The 16,602-nt window shown below is 40.7% G+C and overlaps 1 protein-coding gene across 4 annotated transcripts in view; it reads right to left on the bottom strand.

Moving 5' to 3' along the window:
- The window catches only part of inpp5b (inositol polyphosphate-5-phosphatase B), a 179,039-nt gene that overhangs the window by 84,917 nt on the left and 77,520 nt on the right, over window positions 1-16,602 (bottom strand). Inside the window, exon 1 of one of the 4 annotated variants that reach the window (XM_060847213.1) lies at window positions 12,782-12,835. The exons of the other annotated variants lie outside the window; for them this stretch is intronic. Coding sequence (XP_060703196.1) covers window positions 12,782-12,809 — 28 coding nt within the window. The 5' untranslated portion in view covers window positions 12,810-12,835. Of the gene's footprint in view, window positions 1-12,781; window positions 12,836-16,602 lie in introns of those variants that run through there. 4 annotated transcript variants of the gene reach the window in all.

The raw sequence follows: 16,602 nt of genomic DNA, 5'->3' as shown, positions 1-16,602 counted from the left end.
AATCCACACAAAAGGCACCTTAGAAATAACTTACAGTCATATTTAGACCTTCCTCATGCCAAAGAAGTATGTTTTAAGAAATATAAGAAATTGAAGCTGCCAGCTTAAGCACAACAAAATCCCACAAACAACAATGATGCAAGTCATCAGATAACCTGCTTATGTCGGGTGAAGTCCAAAAGGAAAACAGAAGAACTGCTCTCTGCTGTTCTGTGGTTTTACATCTCACCTGACAATGGCACACACATCCCACATAATATGTTCAAGTCTGTGCAATGAAACTTGATGTGCCGACTCCTTCCTATCAGAAAGATGTGAAACTTGAAAGGCTTCAGAAATGATTTATAAGGACGTTGCCAAGGTTGGACGATTTGAGCTATAGGGAGATGCTGAACAGGCTGAGACTGTTTTCCCTGGAGCGTCGCAGGGGGGGGGGGGTGACCTAATGGAGGTTTACAAAATTATGAGGGGCATAGATAGAATAAATATACAAAGTCTTTTCCCTGGGGTCAGGGAGTCAAACTAGAGGCCATAGGTTTAGGGTGAGAAGGAAAAAATATAAAAGAGACCTAAGGGGCAACATTTTCACGCAGAGGGTGGTATGTGTATGGAATGAGCTGCCAGAGGAAGTGGTGGAGACTGGTACAATTGCAACATTTAAGAGGCATTTGGATGGGTATATGAATGGGAAGGGTTTGGAGGGAAATGGGCCGGGTGCTGGCAGGCAGGACTAGATTGGGTTGGGACATCTGGTCGGCATAGACAGGTTGGACAAAAGGGTCTGTTTCTGTGCTGTACATCTCTATGACTCAAAAGCAAGAGTGCTATCATCCAGCAAAGTCTAGATTTTCATTGTGTACACATTTGCTATTCCTATGTGGCATTTTACAGAAGAACTGTCATTATGAACTAACTCGGACGAGAAGGCTTGTCAGTTAGTAAATGAAATGGGGTGAGATTAGTGCTGAAGTACTTATGTTCCTAAGAATGTTTACGTTCCTGACTACCATTTCAGAGTTCAGTAAGGCCTTAACAAGTCAATTACAGGATAATATTCCCTTGCTTCAAAATGATGAGAGCATTTTCACTTGATAATACCCAGCACAAATGTTAAAAACAGAATGACTCATGATTGGTTTATATCTGTTAAGACATAGGAGCAGCACACAACCACTCATGTCTGCTCTGGTTGATCCCAGTCCTTTTTAAAAGAAAAATGGGGACTAACTAACTATTGTATTTTGTTTGCACATGCTGACATCTTCCTTCTTGGGCAGGAGGGCTCTTACCTGGGTCAATGCTAAATGTAAATGACATTTCCAGAGTAGTTTTGTTACTTAGCTAATGAATCATTGAATTGAGTAAACAGCCCAGTGGATTTCCATTTTCACATGTATATGAAAAATGTGAAACTGGAACCATTCAAGCAGTATGAATACCAACAGAAAGAGTAAACATTTCGGGAAATGAGCTCAGATATCGCAGCATAAATCAACCACAGAAACAAACTGGAAGCAAGTGAGATATCCTGCATTTAGCATAAATATTAAGTTTTATGATCAACTTTATGGAAGCAATCATCAAAAAACTTTGGTGCAGCTATCAATTATTTTCCTTTTGCTCTTGAGCACAGCATAAAGTCTGAATGACTCAACAATAAGTGATACTCAAGCAGATTATAGAGAAAAGGAAACTGACCACAGATAAAGTCAGAGTTTAAGCACACTGTTGCAACATTACTCAGTCACAAGAGTCCGTGATGCAGAGCCCCGATTGCAAAAAATGATCTTATCTCTGACACTAGCCATTTAGCAGGTATTGGTAAGGGTTCTTCATTTGGTGCACATTGCTGATGGGTGTTGAGGCTAATCCTTGACAGATAGGTTCTGACATACTTCTAAGATCACTACTTAACTAAATATAGTTTTATCAGGTGAAAATGTGTTATGCATACCAACTCCCTTCATAGGCAGTTATCCAGAGAAATGTCAAAAATGTATACAACTGAAGACTACTTCTTCAAATAGAAGGCACACTCCTTCAAAAAGACCAGGAGCAGCTGATCAAGCAGAAACATCAAGTATTCAGAGGATAGAGGTAGCAACTTGGAACACTGGTCGATATTATAAAATTCAGTCCAAAGATGTGTAGATTTGGGTGAATTGGCCATGCTAAATTGCCCATGGTATTCAGAGATATGTAGGTTAGGTACATTAGTCAGGGCTAAATGTAGGGGAGTAGGTCTGGGTGGGTGTGGACTTGTTGGGCCGAAGGGCCTGTTTCCACACTGTAGGGATTCTGATTCTGATTCTCAATATTTGTAAAAAGGTTCAGTTGTAATACAGCCTTACTCAAATTATACCTGTATACCTGTAAATGGTAAAGGAATTATATTTTATAGATCACTAATTTCTAATCATGCTAATATTGCCTGACTATGGTCTATCCGAAAATCTACATAGAAGTCGCAGAATTCTAACCATTCTATACACTATAATATGAGGCATGTTGCAGTTCACCTGCCTGACTGTAGAATAAACTCCATCAAGAAACCTGGAACAAAGATGTGCCATTTGTCTGCACATGTACAGTTTATAAGGCTGTAGCAATCACTCAATTTGAGAGTATGATAGTGGTAGAAACCAGTTTGCATTCATTTAGCAATTGATTTTAAGCATGTAGCTGCGATTTGGCATTCCTAAAATTATGCAAAAACTCTACATTTGCCTGGTGACGTAAGCTTCAATTCCAGTTTCCACACAAATATTTTGAGTGAAGATTGTCACACACAGCACTAACGAAACTGCTGCGGTTTCTAAAGTATCCAACAATTCCAACAAACACCAAGAACCTTGTTTTTTTAAGGTTAATGCGACGCTAATACTGCAGCCAAGATTTAGGATTCATTGCCTCCACCACCAATGCTCAGTGGCAGCAGTGTGTACTATCTGCAAGATGCACTACAGGAATTCACCAAAGGGCATTGGACAGCACCTTCCTAACCCATGACCACTTCCATCCAGAAGGACAAGGGCAGCAGATACAGGGCCACCTACACCACCACCACCTATACGTTGTCCTCCAAGCCACTCACCATTCTGATTTAGAAAGATAATGCCATTCCTTCACTGTTGCTGGGTCAAAATCCTGCAATTTCTTCCCTAACAGCACTGTGAGTTAACCCACAGTGCATGGATTGCAGCAGTTCAAGGAGGTAGCTCAGCACCATCTTCTGAAGGGCAACTGGGTACAGGCAATAAATTCTGGCCAGCCAGCAATAACCACGTCTCAGAAGGGAATTAAATAAATATATGCAAAGCAACTTGTCCAAAAGAGTCCTATACTCCAATGTTTATAAGATCAGAACCCGATTCCGCTCATTACTTCACATTGATGGAAAAATGATACAATAATTGAACTGCTAAAAATATTTGCCAATCTATGTAAAGAGTCTGGAAATACTCTGCATAAGACCAACTCTAGGTTACATCACATTCCAATACTATCAGTCACTTAATACAAGTTCTGGATGAAAATGTGTCTAAATTTTGGAACACCAACTTCACCTCACTGCCAAAGAGATTTAAACTAGTGCCAGCTACAAGTCCCCTACCCTTCCCTAGATGTCTTGGAGCAATGTAGAGAAGAGATAACAGACATGGTAATTTGCATCAAAGGCTCAAATGCTACTCAAGGTTTAAAAGAGGAAAATTAGTCTGAGTTTTAATTCTAAATGGAATTGTTTGTCCCTCTAATCCACAGATAAAGCTGGCTTCATGCACTGGCCAAACGCTCAAGGATTTAAGGTTTCAGTGTGTTTAGAGGGGGATCTGAAGTGGAATTGAAGTGTAATGATATTAAAATTCAACAATTTGCTGATCTGATATTTGCTTGTAAAATTGAGTATACTGTACACTTAAACCCTGATACTATTTAGAAGAGAAGCCATTGTATGATGGCATTAATTTCAAGATGATTAAATGATACTATGTTATCATTCAAACATCCCAAATATTATTGAATATCAATTAGACTAGATTCCCTACAGAGTGGAAACAGGCCCTTCGGCCCAACAAGTCCACACCGACCCTCTGAAGAGTAACCCGCCCAGACCCATTTCCCTCCGACTAATGCACCTAACACTATGGGCAATTAGCATGGCCAATTCACCTAACCTGCACGTCTTTGGACTATGGGAGGAAACCGGAGCACCCAGAGGAAACCCACACAGACACAGGGAGAATGTGCAAACTCCACACAGTTGCCCAAGGCTGGAATCGAACCTGGGACACTGGTGCTGTGAGGCAGCAGTGCTAACACTGAGCAACCTTGCCACCCCTTAAATGATTTAAATTTTTCTTGCATGTAAATGTAATCACACGCTAATCAGAATGAACTAATGTAATCATTTGGACAATTAATTCACATATGGTCAATACATGAAATTAATCAATTCCCAAAAGATAGTAAATCATCGCAGAAAATACTTTAGTTGGCTTAGCCAAGGAGGTTGTCTCACACACACAAAATATACAGTACAAAATAATTTCAGATTGTCAGCTTAAATGTGACAGATTGGTGAGATGCAAATCTGCTTTATGAACAGTGCAGAGACCCACACTGTACTTTGGAATTAGTGCCTTGCTAGATTAATGTCCTTCTTCAAAAGCCTCCAAAATAAACCAAATATCTTCACATTATTTCTTCTTAATCATTGCAAGCTCCTCCATGGTGGGTTAACTGAAACGCTGGGTGTGATTGGGATGGAGATATGAAAAATCCCATGTTTGTAGTAGTGTTAGGAGCCTAGCTCTTGCCCTTCCCCATGAGCACAGCCTCACAGGATGGTCAACAAAAACATTTTGAAAAACTGAGCACAAGATTGAAATGTCACATTTCTATTCAAAGTTCATCAATGGGATATTGGTGTCACTGGCTAGACCAGTATTTATTGCCCATCCATAACTGTCCAGTACTGTTACATTTACATAAATGTGTTGTCACCAGCAGCATCTCCTTTGTACAAATACTGAACGGAGTGAAGTTGCATCCACGTGGAACAAGAGATTTCAATAGAAATATTGTTTAATGCTAGTGATGGAGGTGGTTGGGGAGTAGAGTGGGAGTGTGCAGCTCATTCAGTTCACTTGATGGTCAGTGTGTGGATCACATTAATGACAACAACATGGGATTTAATCTCGCGATTCCACCACCACATCCCATGCAGGCTGGAGCTGAAAATGTGTTGCTGGAAAAGTGCAGCAGGTCAGGCAGCATCCAGGGAACAGGAGATTCGACGTTTCGGGCATAAGCCCTTCTTCAGGAATGAGGAAAGTCCTGCTGCGCTTTTCCAGCAACACTTTTTCAGCTCTGATCTCCAGCATCTGCAGACCTCACTTTCTCCATGCAGGCTGGAGCCTATTTTCCACCTTATAAAACACATCAATTTATATTTCAAGTTAATGAGCTAGCTCTATAAACGTAACTTCACTCTTCAGCTTTAGCTCAGTAGGAGGCTTGAAATTTATGAGCCAGCCAGTCCTTTTAGGAGAGGTAAGAATATATCATCTCCAACCCTGATGCCAATTAGAAAATGTTGTCTGCAGTTGATTTTCAAATGAGGGGGTTTATCATTCTTTGTGGCCTCCGAAATATCAACTTACTTTGAACAAACTGGGACCTGTGCTTTCAAGAGGCTAGATCCACCTAGGATCCAAAAGGCATTCCTTAAAAGGGTTTGCTGTGTTAAAATGATATCCAGTCAATTAGTTAAGCATCAAACTAGACTTGAACACTTTTCTTGACAATAGTCTTAATTTCTCAATGCAGCATTTCATATGCCAGCTTTTGTTTTCAGTAGTTTTGCCTTCACAGGTTCTCAACTGGAAATGCTCTTTGCTTGTGTAGCTTAACTGCAGAATTTATCATATCACGAACAAACAACAGGCCACAAAGAATTAAATACACAAATATAAAGGAGTTGAATTTTTGAAGGTAAAGTCATTATAGCTAAAGCAATAGGAGTCCGATGTTTGTTGTGTAAGTGTTAACAGTTTCTTTGTCGGAAACAATAAAAAAAAGCACCCCCAGCAAACCACACAAGCAAAACTACTTTAAATGAAAAGGAAATGCTTGCATTTGGGTAGTTACTTGTATTTTTTTGAGAGATAATTCAACAGTCTCCACATCAAAATGCTTTCAAAATGCAGCAAATGTTCTTTGGCAGCAATGATGACCACATTTATATACAAAACTTCCAGCAACAGATCCTAAAACAAACTAATGACTGATTAGTCCTCGGTAATTTTGGTTGACAGGCCAATGCCTTTCTCAATGGAATAATGCAATGAAAAACTTGTAGTCCATCTGAAAATGTACCACTTCTTCCAAAGACTGATGTCTGCAACAATGCAACACTCTTCACATGTCCTAGTATAGAGTTACACCCTCACTATGGTACAACTAATTAAACCAAGTTAAAACTGTTCCAAAATAATAGATAAATTAACAACTTAAAAGATTACCTAAATCCCTTCCCAGGAGCAGAAGTTGACATAAAGCCTGTTCTGTCACTCTGCAAGATCATGGTTGGTCTTTTCACATTTTCCCTCCTCGAAGGGAAAGATCCACCCCCTATATCAGAACTCCCACACAGTAGTGAAGCAAAACCTCTTCAAGAAAGTGTGAGCAATGAAAGTATTACCTGACTTTTCAGGACATATTCTCTAGTCCTGGGACATTCAAGGCAATTATCCACAGCAAAAAACTCCACCTCTTCAATTCATACTTCACAAATCCTCTCTCCTCTCTCTCTGCTCCCTGAATAACACCACTATATGTCGTCAAGGAGAATAATACAGGTACATTTAAGGAGAAAGATAAGGCCATTTCATTTGATTTGCTGCACTTTCATCATCTCACATAATTGGAAGAATATCGATGATGACGCAAGCTCAAGACAGAGAAATTAATAAAAATGTTGATAGGGTTAAATGAAGTGTAGCAAAAGGAGGCACAAAGCAATAAATAGTCACTTAGGAAGAGCAAATGAAAGAATGGCACTAAAGATGAACCATATTTAGGAATTAAGATGAGCCATTTCCGGTCAATCTTTCTGCAAACTGATAGGAAGGGAAGGCCGCTGAAGTCTAATGACTGAAGCAAGATCAAAATCAATAGCTAAAAATCAGATGCCAATTTGAACAAATATTCATAATTAAATAAATGAAAAACATTGCTCATTAGGCCTCAGCAATATCTCACAGGGCCAAAGGATTTAATTGGTTATTAATTTCTGTGCAGCGTACGTAATTTCAACGAGAAGATGAGTTAAGCGTTGCCACCAAATGACCATATAACTTGACAGCAATTAATTGTATCAATTTTACATGCTTTCAGGTAATAAACACTATAAATGCCAGATGTAAATCAATTTCAATGCAACTGTAGAAATGCTTTTGCAAGTATAGAAATTCTATTTTCACTGAAGTCTTCCTTTGCTGTCATCGCAAGCAGTGTCAAATCTTTATCGGTGTCAAAATATCTACATTTTCAACTCTATTCTCAAAGAGTTGGAGACCACAAACCAAACTATAATAGACGTCATCTACAAGGGCAAACAGAAAGCTATTTCTTGCATTCTGTTGATCTTAATATCATCCATTTCTATTTATGTGCAAATGAATTCCAAAATAAAAACCTGCAGCTGATGTCAAAGTGTAGTCCCTGCCTATAGATTGCTAATAACCCACAAGATAAACAAAAGCCTTCCACAGCTAAAGTTGCTGTTTCTTCAATGCACTCTGACAGAACAAGGTTCCACCATTAACAATTAATAGCAGATGGGATATCTCAAAACTGAACCCTACTGATGATGAGATACAAAGAATTACACAGAATGAGCCATCTTGAGTGTATTGCTCTCAACACAAAAATCAGCCAATAGTGAGTGTAAATCAAAAATAAAATTTGGATTTTGATGTTGTTTGGCTTAGAAAAGATGAAGGACAGTCCGTCTTTCTCATCTGTCATTAATGATGAGTCTGAATGTAGTCATGTCTCCAAACATATTTTCATGTTGTTAAAGTGTGTACCATCATGGCTTTATTAGAACCTTTTCTAAGATGTGACACCTCGCTGGGAACTGGTGTTGTGACTAAAAGCAGAAAATGACTGCAGGGAGAAAGGATTCCAGTTTGCAACAAAGTGCCATTTATTTCCACTGAGGAATAAGTAACTCACAATGAGTAAATATTTTTCCACACAGCTCCTCACCTGAGAACTTAGAGTAGGTATGTGTTTAAATCTCCAACTGCTTGCAAGAAGTATGAAACTGTTTTTATCAGGAAAATCAAATGACTGAGAAGTAAAATAAAAACAGTGAATGGAAGGTGCAATTTGAAGGCTGTATCCCAAAGTATGCACAAGAAAGTTCAGTATCATCCTTAATTCTTATTTATTCACTCACAGGATGGGTAATGTTGACTGATGTGGTTCCAATTAAGCAGGCTACTTTGAATGGTATTAAGCTTTTTGATTGAGGTTGGAGCTGCGCTTGTCCAGGCAAGAGGGAGGTATTCCATCACACTCCTCACTCATGCCTTGTAAATGATGGATAGGCTTTGGGGAGTCAGGAGGTATGTTATTTCCTGGAGTATTCCTGGCCTCTGACCTGCTCATGTACCACTGTGTTTATGTGGCGACTCCAGATGAGTTTCTGGTTAATGGTAATCCCCAGGGTGTTGACAGTGGGGGATTCAGAGATGGCAATGCCATTGAATGTCAAGGCACAGTGGTAAGATTGTCTCTTACTGATGATAGTTACCGCCTGGCATTTGTGTATGAATTCTGGATCAGTGGTGCTGGAAGAGCACAGCAGTTCAGGCAGTATCCAACGAGCAGCGAAATCGACGTTTTGGGCAAAATCCCTTCATCAGGAATAAAGGCAGTGAGCTGGAAGCATGGAGAGATAAGCTAGAGGAAGGTGGGGGTGGGGAGAGAGGAGCATAGAGTACAATGGGTGAGTGGGGGAGGAGATGAAGGTGATAGGTCAGGGAGGAGAGGGTGGAGTGAATAGGTGGAAAAGGAGCTAGGCAGGTCGGACAAGTCCGGACAAGTCATGGGGACAGTGCTGCATTCTTCTTCCAGGCGTCTGGTGGTGAGGGATCCTGAAGGAGAACTGTTGCTGGTGTTTTTGAATCTGTAGTCTGTACTGTTTGTCCTGTTCGGGTCCAAACTCTGCTGGTTTAAAGATGGTTCGGAGTCCGTGTGGGATGAGTTGGTTACGGAGGCAGGCACTGAGGAAGCAAATGTGGCTGTGGTACCGAGTTTGTTTCACGACATGGTTGAAGAGCTTCAGGGCAGAGGAAATGACCTGGGAGTTGCAGTGGGAGAGGGAATCCCTGAGATTCTTGTAGAGAGAGGAGGAAAATTTCTTCAAGGCAGGCATCCTTGCAAGAGGATTCGCAGTAGGGTTAAAGTCAACAAGGTAAAAACAATGACTGCAGATGCTGGAAACCAGATTCTGGATCAGTGGTGCTGGAAGAGCACAGCAGTTCAGGCAGCATCCAATGAGCAGCAAAATCGACGTTTCAGGCTCCAACGATTTCGCTGCTCGTTGGATGCTGCCTGAACTGCTGTGCTCTTCCAGCACCACTGATCCAGAATTTGTGTATGAACATCACTTGCCACTCTTCATCCGAGCCTGGATATTTTCCAGGTCTTTTTGCATTTGAATATGGACTGCTTCAGAACCTTCAGAGGAGTCACGAATGGTGCTGAACATGTGATTAATCAATGAACGTCCCCACTTCTAATCTTATGTTGGAAGGAAGGTCATTGATGAAGCAACTGAAGATGGTTATGCCTAGGAGAATTCCATGAGGAACTCCTTTGTAGGATGACTTACCTCGAACATCCACGACCATCTTCCTAGGTGCCAGGTTTTCTCTCTTATTTCTACTGATTCCAGTTTAGCCAGGGCTCTTTGATGCCAGAATTGTCAAATGTCAAGTCTCATCTCACCTCTGGAACTCAACTCTTTTGTGCATGTTTGAACCAAGGCCGTAATGGGCGAACCCAAACTGGATGCCAGTGAGCAAGTTATTGCTGAGCAGATGCCATTCATAGCATTGTTGATGACACTCCCTCACTTTACTGATAATCGAGAGGAGCCTGACAGAAAAGTAATTGACCAGATTGGAGTTGTACTGCTTTTTGTGGACAGCACATATCTGGGCAATTTCGCACACTACAGGGTAGATGACAGTGTTGTACCTGTACTGGAACAGCTTGGCAAAGGGTGCAGGAGAAGTCTTTAGTACTACTGCTGGAATGTGTCAGGACCCAAAAGCTTTGCAGTTTCCTAGTGTACTGAGCTACTTCCTGATATTGTGATATTAAAGAATTAACTTGCTCTGCTGACCCGCAGGAAATTGGATGTCCCAAGGCTCAGGTGGGATGCCTCTGACTTAGTTAAATTTTAAGAAATTACATACCATTTCCTTACTATTCAGAGCTATTTACATTTCCATCCCCTATTCAGAAATTAATAAGAACATTACAGTTGGAATTTCACTACTTCCCTATAGTTACAAAAAAAAATTCACATTAGATCTGGCCATTAAGGAATGATTTGCATTACTTGGTGTGGTCAGTGCATTGTGTCTTGACTAACATGTGATTGTGAGGGAGTTGCTGGGGGTTGTCTTGAGTGGCATGTGACTGCGAGGGGGATGGCTGGGAGCTTTCTTGTGGGCATTACTAACTGTAACGTAAATATTGTGTATAAAGGAAGGACTGTTTCCTTTGTTCAGACAGTTTCCATGGACATGCTTCCAAACCATGGAGAAGTGTTCAGGGTTCTTGAAAGCTTGTGTTGTACTGTAATTAATACATTTTTGCTTGTTCACAGAGGTTGGTGTGTTGCAGTTGCATCAAGTGTATAAGGAGCTCAGTGTAAAAAGAACTTAACAATATCACTTGGAGTGAAACAAATTGGCTGAAGACTGGCACCTGTGACATTTGGGTTCACTGGAGGGTAATGAGATGATTCATCCACTCAGCACTTCTGCCTAAAGATTCACAAGTAATTTGAATCCTGATATGGGGAGAATACATATAGTGAATACAAGACATTAGAAAGTGGGCCTATGTATTGATCAGGTTTCAGTTCGAAGGTACGAGAATGAGAAACATTCATTCAGGCATCAAGCAACCGATGCGATCTGTGTCTTCATGATGAATGTAAAAACTGACATATTAAATGACGTCATTTTAGCAGCCTCCAAAATGGCTGCAATATGATAGACAAGATATGCATACATAGAACAAGCTTGCTGTCTGTTGTGATTGTAACAAGGTCAGCCAGCTATCACAGAATAGGAGTTCCCTGATTGGGGCTGTTAACCTGGTCCAACTAGGGAGTCCTGGCTGACAGATATAAACAGAAGTGTCAAACATCTTGTTCACTCTGAGAGCTGGCTCTGAGGGGGTTGGATCAGTGTCAAGGACTCTTTACATGTAAATAAAGGGTGACTGGGTGTGGGATATCAACCTTTGTCAAGTTATTTCATGTCATCTGTCATATTGGCAGCCAAACATTTTTAATAATTAGTCTACTGGACCCCATGCAAGAAATAGATATTAGGCCTTTTACATTTGCAAATCAGGGCTAAAAAATTAGTTAGCCCTGAGATAGTTCGCACTCAATCATCTCATGAGATGCCACCATTACCTCTCAGACTAGTTGCCTCACCTAATCATTCCCGCTCCCTACTGCTTCAAATGTGAGCAGGGAACAGATGCTTTGGAAATGGCCCTGTACAAAACTGGCCAACAGACACAGAGCAAATGTTTGCCTGTCAAGCATGAGAGAACAGGCAGCAAGAACATACCAGTCTGTTTTATGGATATAATAGAACACAGCGAATGTTTAAACTCCAACTGCTGCTTTCTATTCATCCCACTGCAATAAAATAAATCTCACGCTAAAGAAACATTAAACAACCATACAACTGAACAGCTAACAGGTTAAATTTCATAATAATGTTATCACTGGAGAGTGGTAGACAATTGAACAAAATAGATAAATGTCAAAAGCACTAAATTCTCTCTTATTTAAATCACAAATTTTAATTGTCCTGAAGTATAGCTAATACACAGGAAAGTACAAACTTTTATAACACCATGAGGAAAAACACTGCAAACAAAAAACAGCAAAAGGCACTAGACCTCGTTGAAATAAATTGTAAGTTTTCATTTTAGTTTGTTGAAACCATCACACATTTTTGACTAAGCTGTTCTTTCTTCAAAGAATGCTTTGGAAATGTTTAATCCGATTTCTGTGAAGTATCATTTATGAAAATTCAAATCATAAAGAATTTATTTTAGCCAGCATTAACATTCGTTCTCCAAGAGTTTGAAAGTGACCCTTGCTTGCCCATTTTCAGGGGTTGGAAAATGGGGAAAGTGGGTGAGGGCATTTTGAATTTGCACTTTCATTTGCTATTGCAGTAAATGTAACTTTTTAGGTGTCATGCAATCACCCTGAGACTGAAGTTTTCCAACTTTTTGGTATATTCTCAGAAACAACCGTGAACATTTAAAAAAAATTTCTTCTAGAAAGCCCCATTCAATTAGAGGCAATGCTCATGAATAGAGTTTCCCTATCACGAAACTAACATTAGATACTGTGTGCTCAATGAGCAAATCACTTGATAACTTGAAACCTCAGAAGTACAAACCACGGTACCGGCTCTGTAAAAAGGGGAAACGTTTCTACCTGAAAGTGGTGCAGTTTCCCTGGACATTTCACAGGTCTGATTGCATTCTGCCGTCAGCTCCTTAACAAGTTCCTGCTTATACAAAGGCTCTATGACATCACTGCATTCATCTTACAGGCAACACTAGTCAATCACTGAGCCACTCATCTACCTCAATCCCAAGTACACAAGACAAAATCAAACACACACACACTTAATTAATTAAATGAGGCATGTTATTGGAAATTGATCATTTTCAAACTCTGCCTTCTTTTCGCTAACACAATTTAAGAACTTAATCAAATAGTGAATTAATCTCCAATACTCCCTTTCAGATAATGGGAATGTAAGTTTTATGCTTACAAATGCATAATATACTATACTTAAACACCCACTACTGTCACTACATTCAGACACTGCTGACAATGAAATTTTTAACACAGAGATATCAATATCAGACAGATGGAAAGATCATTCCGAGTTCATAAGGAAGCAAAGGAAAACCTTGACTTTGTCTAAGTTCCCATGACAGATCCACAGCAAGTATGAGATGCCTTGGAGAGAAAAGAGAAGAAATAGGAATGGAGGTCATTATTTGTCAATTGTGATCTTATCTCTCTTCATCAGCTCCCTGACAACATAGCTCTAATCCTGCTGTCAGAATAAAGAAAGCTAGTTTTAGCAACAGAGGTTACAAAGGACCTATTGAGATATACCTTAGGATATTAAAAATAGCTACAGAAATAGCAGATGCACCGATAGATATCTCCCAAGAGTCCTTAGATTGTGGAGATGTCCCAGACAGTTGGAAAACTGCCAACATAAAACCTTCATACAGAAAGGCAAGGAGGCAAAAAAAATGGTCATTATAGGCAAGTTCAATGAAAATCTGTTTTTGAGAAAAGATTAGAGTCTATTATAAAGGACATAATACAGAGCATTTAGAAATAGGTAATATGATTAAGCAGAGTCAGCATGGCTTCCCAACAGGGAAATCATGTCTGGAAAAGTAACTCAAATTCTTTGAGGAGTTAAGGTGCAGGACAGAAAAAGGGGAAGCAGTGGATGTAATGCATTTGGTTTTTCAGAATGCATTTGATAAAGTACCACAACTAATAACACAAGATTTTGTGGCATTAAAGGTAACATATTACATGGATACAGGATTGGCTAACTAACAGAATGGGATGGCATAGTGGTTCGGTGGTCAGCACTGCTGCCTCACAGCTTCAGGGACCCAGGTTCGATCCTAGCCTCGGGTGACTGTCCGTGTGGAGTTTGTGCATTCATCCTCTATTTGTGTGGGTTTCCTCTGGGTGCTCCAGTTTCCTCCTACAGTCCAAAGATGTGCAGGTTAGGTGGATTGGCAATGGGCAATTCAGGGTACCAGGGATGGAGGGTGGATTGCTCTTTGGAGGGTCTCGATTGACTGAATGGACTGCTTTCATAATGTAGGGATTCTATGGTAATAGAAGACAGAGTTGGGCAAGTCGTCAAAAACTTAACAGATGGTTCTGTTCGCCGAGCTGGGAGTTTTTGTTGCAAACGTTTCGTCCCCTTACTAGGTGACATCTTCAGTGCTTGGGAGCCTCCTGTGAAGCGCTTCTGTGCTGATTCCTCCAGCATTTATACTGGTTTGAATCTGCCGCTTCCGGTTGTCAGTTGCTGTCCGCTGCAGTGGCCAGTATATAGGGTCTAGGTCGATGTGTCTGTTGATAGAATTTGTGGATGAGTGCCATGCCTCTAGGAATTCCCCGGCTGTTCTCTGTTTGGCCTGTCCTATAATAGTGGTGTTGTCCCAATCGAATTTGTGTTGTTTGTCATCTGAGTGTATGGCTACGAGGGATAGATGGTCGTGTCGTTTCGTGGCTAGTTGGTGTTCATGGATCAGATATGTGGATGACACCTTTGTAATCATTAAAAACACAGAAATAGAGAACACACACCGGATCATCAACGCCACACTCACAGGAATCCGATTCACGAGAAAGGAAGAAAAGGACAACCAGCTCCCATTCCTAGAGTGATGGTACAGAGAACACCGAACAGAGAATTCACCACGAAGGTATACAGGAAAGCCACACACACAGACCAAGCCCTGAACTATGAAAGCAACCACCCCAACACACACAAACGAAGTTGCATCAGGACATTATTCAAAAGGGCCACAACACACTGCAGTACACCTGAACTACAAAAAGAGGAAGAAGAACACCTATACAAGGTATTCACCAAAAACGGATACCTGTGCAATTTCATCAACAGATGCCTTAGGGAAAGACAACGAAATGAGGACATGCCACAATCCAAAGGACTGGCCACACTCCCATACATCAGGATCATTTCTGAACTGACAGCCAGACTGCTGCGACCACGAGGACTCATAACAGCACACAAACCAACAGCCACTCTCAGACAACAACTCACCAGGACAACGGACCCGATACCCAGCATGAGCAAAACCAACGTAGTGTACAAAATCCCATGCAAGGACTGTACAAAACACTACATAGGATAAACAGGAAGACAGCTAACAATCCGCATCCATGAACACCAACTAGCCACAAACGACATGACCAGCTATCCCTAGTAGCCATACACTCAGATGACAAACAACACGAATTCGACTGGGACAACACCACTATTATAGGGCAGGCCAAACAGAGAACAGCCAGGGAATTCCTAGAGGCAAGGCACTCATCCACAAATTCTATCAACAGACACATCGACCTAGACCTATATACCGGCCACTGCAGCGGACAGCAACTGACAACCGGAAGCGGCAGATTCAAACCAGTATAAATGCCGGAGGAATCAGCACAGAAACGCTTCACAGGAGGCTCCCAAGCACTGAAGATGTCACCTAGTAAGGGGACGAAACGTTTGCAAGAAAAACTCCCAGCTCGGTGAACAGAACCACAACAACGAGCACCCGAGCTACAAATCTTCTCACAAACTCTGAACTTAACAGATGGAATAGAATGTGGAAAATATGAAGCTATTCCCTTCACCAGGAAGGGAAAAACTGATTATTATTAAAATGGGAAAAGACTGCAGAAAGCTGCAGAGGGACTTGGGGTCAGTGTGTATGAATTACAAAAGCTAGCATCCAGATTCACTGGGTAATAGGAAAGGCAATGGACTGTAGCCCTTTATGACTAAGATCAGAGTACAAAAGTAGGGAGGTCTTGCTAATACAATCGAAAACACTTGTCAGACCACACCTGGATCACTGTAAACAGCTTTGGCATATTAACATTGACCAAAGAAGGATCACTAGGATGATCCCAAGTATGAGGGAATTTGTTTATGAGAAGATTGGGCTTGCACTCATTAGGAATTTAGATGAATGAGGGGAGACTTTATTGAAACATGCAACATTCTTAGGGAGATTGGTGGGTTGTTTCCTTCTGTGGGCGAGTTTGGACCAGATGGTAAAATCACAGAGTCAGGAGGCACCCATTTAAGTCAGAGACGAGGAGGACTTTTTTTCTCTCTCGAAGGATAGTGAATTTGTGGAATTTTTTGCTGCAGAGGCCTGTTGAGGCTGAGTTATTAAGAATATTCAAGGCTAAGAAAGACTGATTTTTAATCAGTAAGGGCATCAAGGGTTATGGGATAAAGGCAGGAAAAAGTGGAGTTGAGGATGATCAGGTCATGATCTCATTGAATAGCTGAGCTGAGTCCATGGTTTAAATGAGCTACCTTTGCTCCTCTTACAGTTTTATATCAGTTTACCCTGGAAAGCACTGCGCTGAATGATTTAAGTGAAATTTGATGAAATACTTAATGCAGAGATAAAGACATTTAAAATCTTTCATTCAAATGTTGGTCCTAATTT

This window comes from Hemiscyllium ocellatum, chromosome 30, assembly GCF_020745735.1.
Source record: "Hemiscyllium ocellatum isolate sHemOce1 chromosome 30, sHemOce1.pat.X.cur, whole genome shotgun sequence".
Classification (NCBI taxonomy): domain Eukaryota; kingdom Metazoa; phylum Chordata; class Chondrichthyes; order Orectolobiformes; family Hemiscylliidae; genus Hemiscyllium; species Hemiscyllium ocellatum.
The sequence above is the reverse complement of the archived record's forward strand: the minus strand, read 5'-3'. Positions and strand labels throughout refer to the sequence as shown.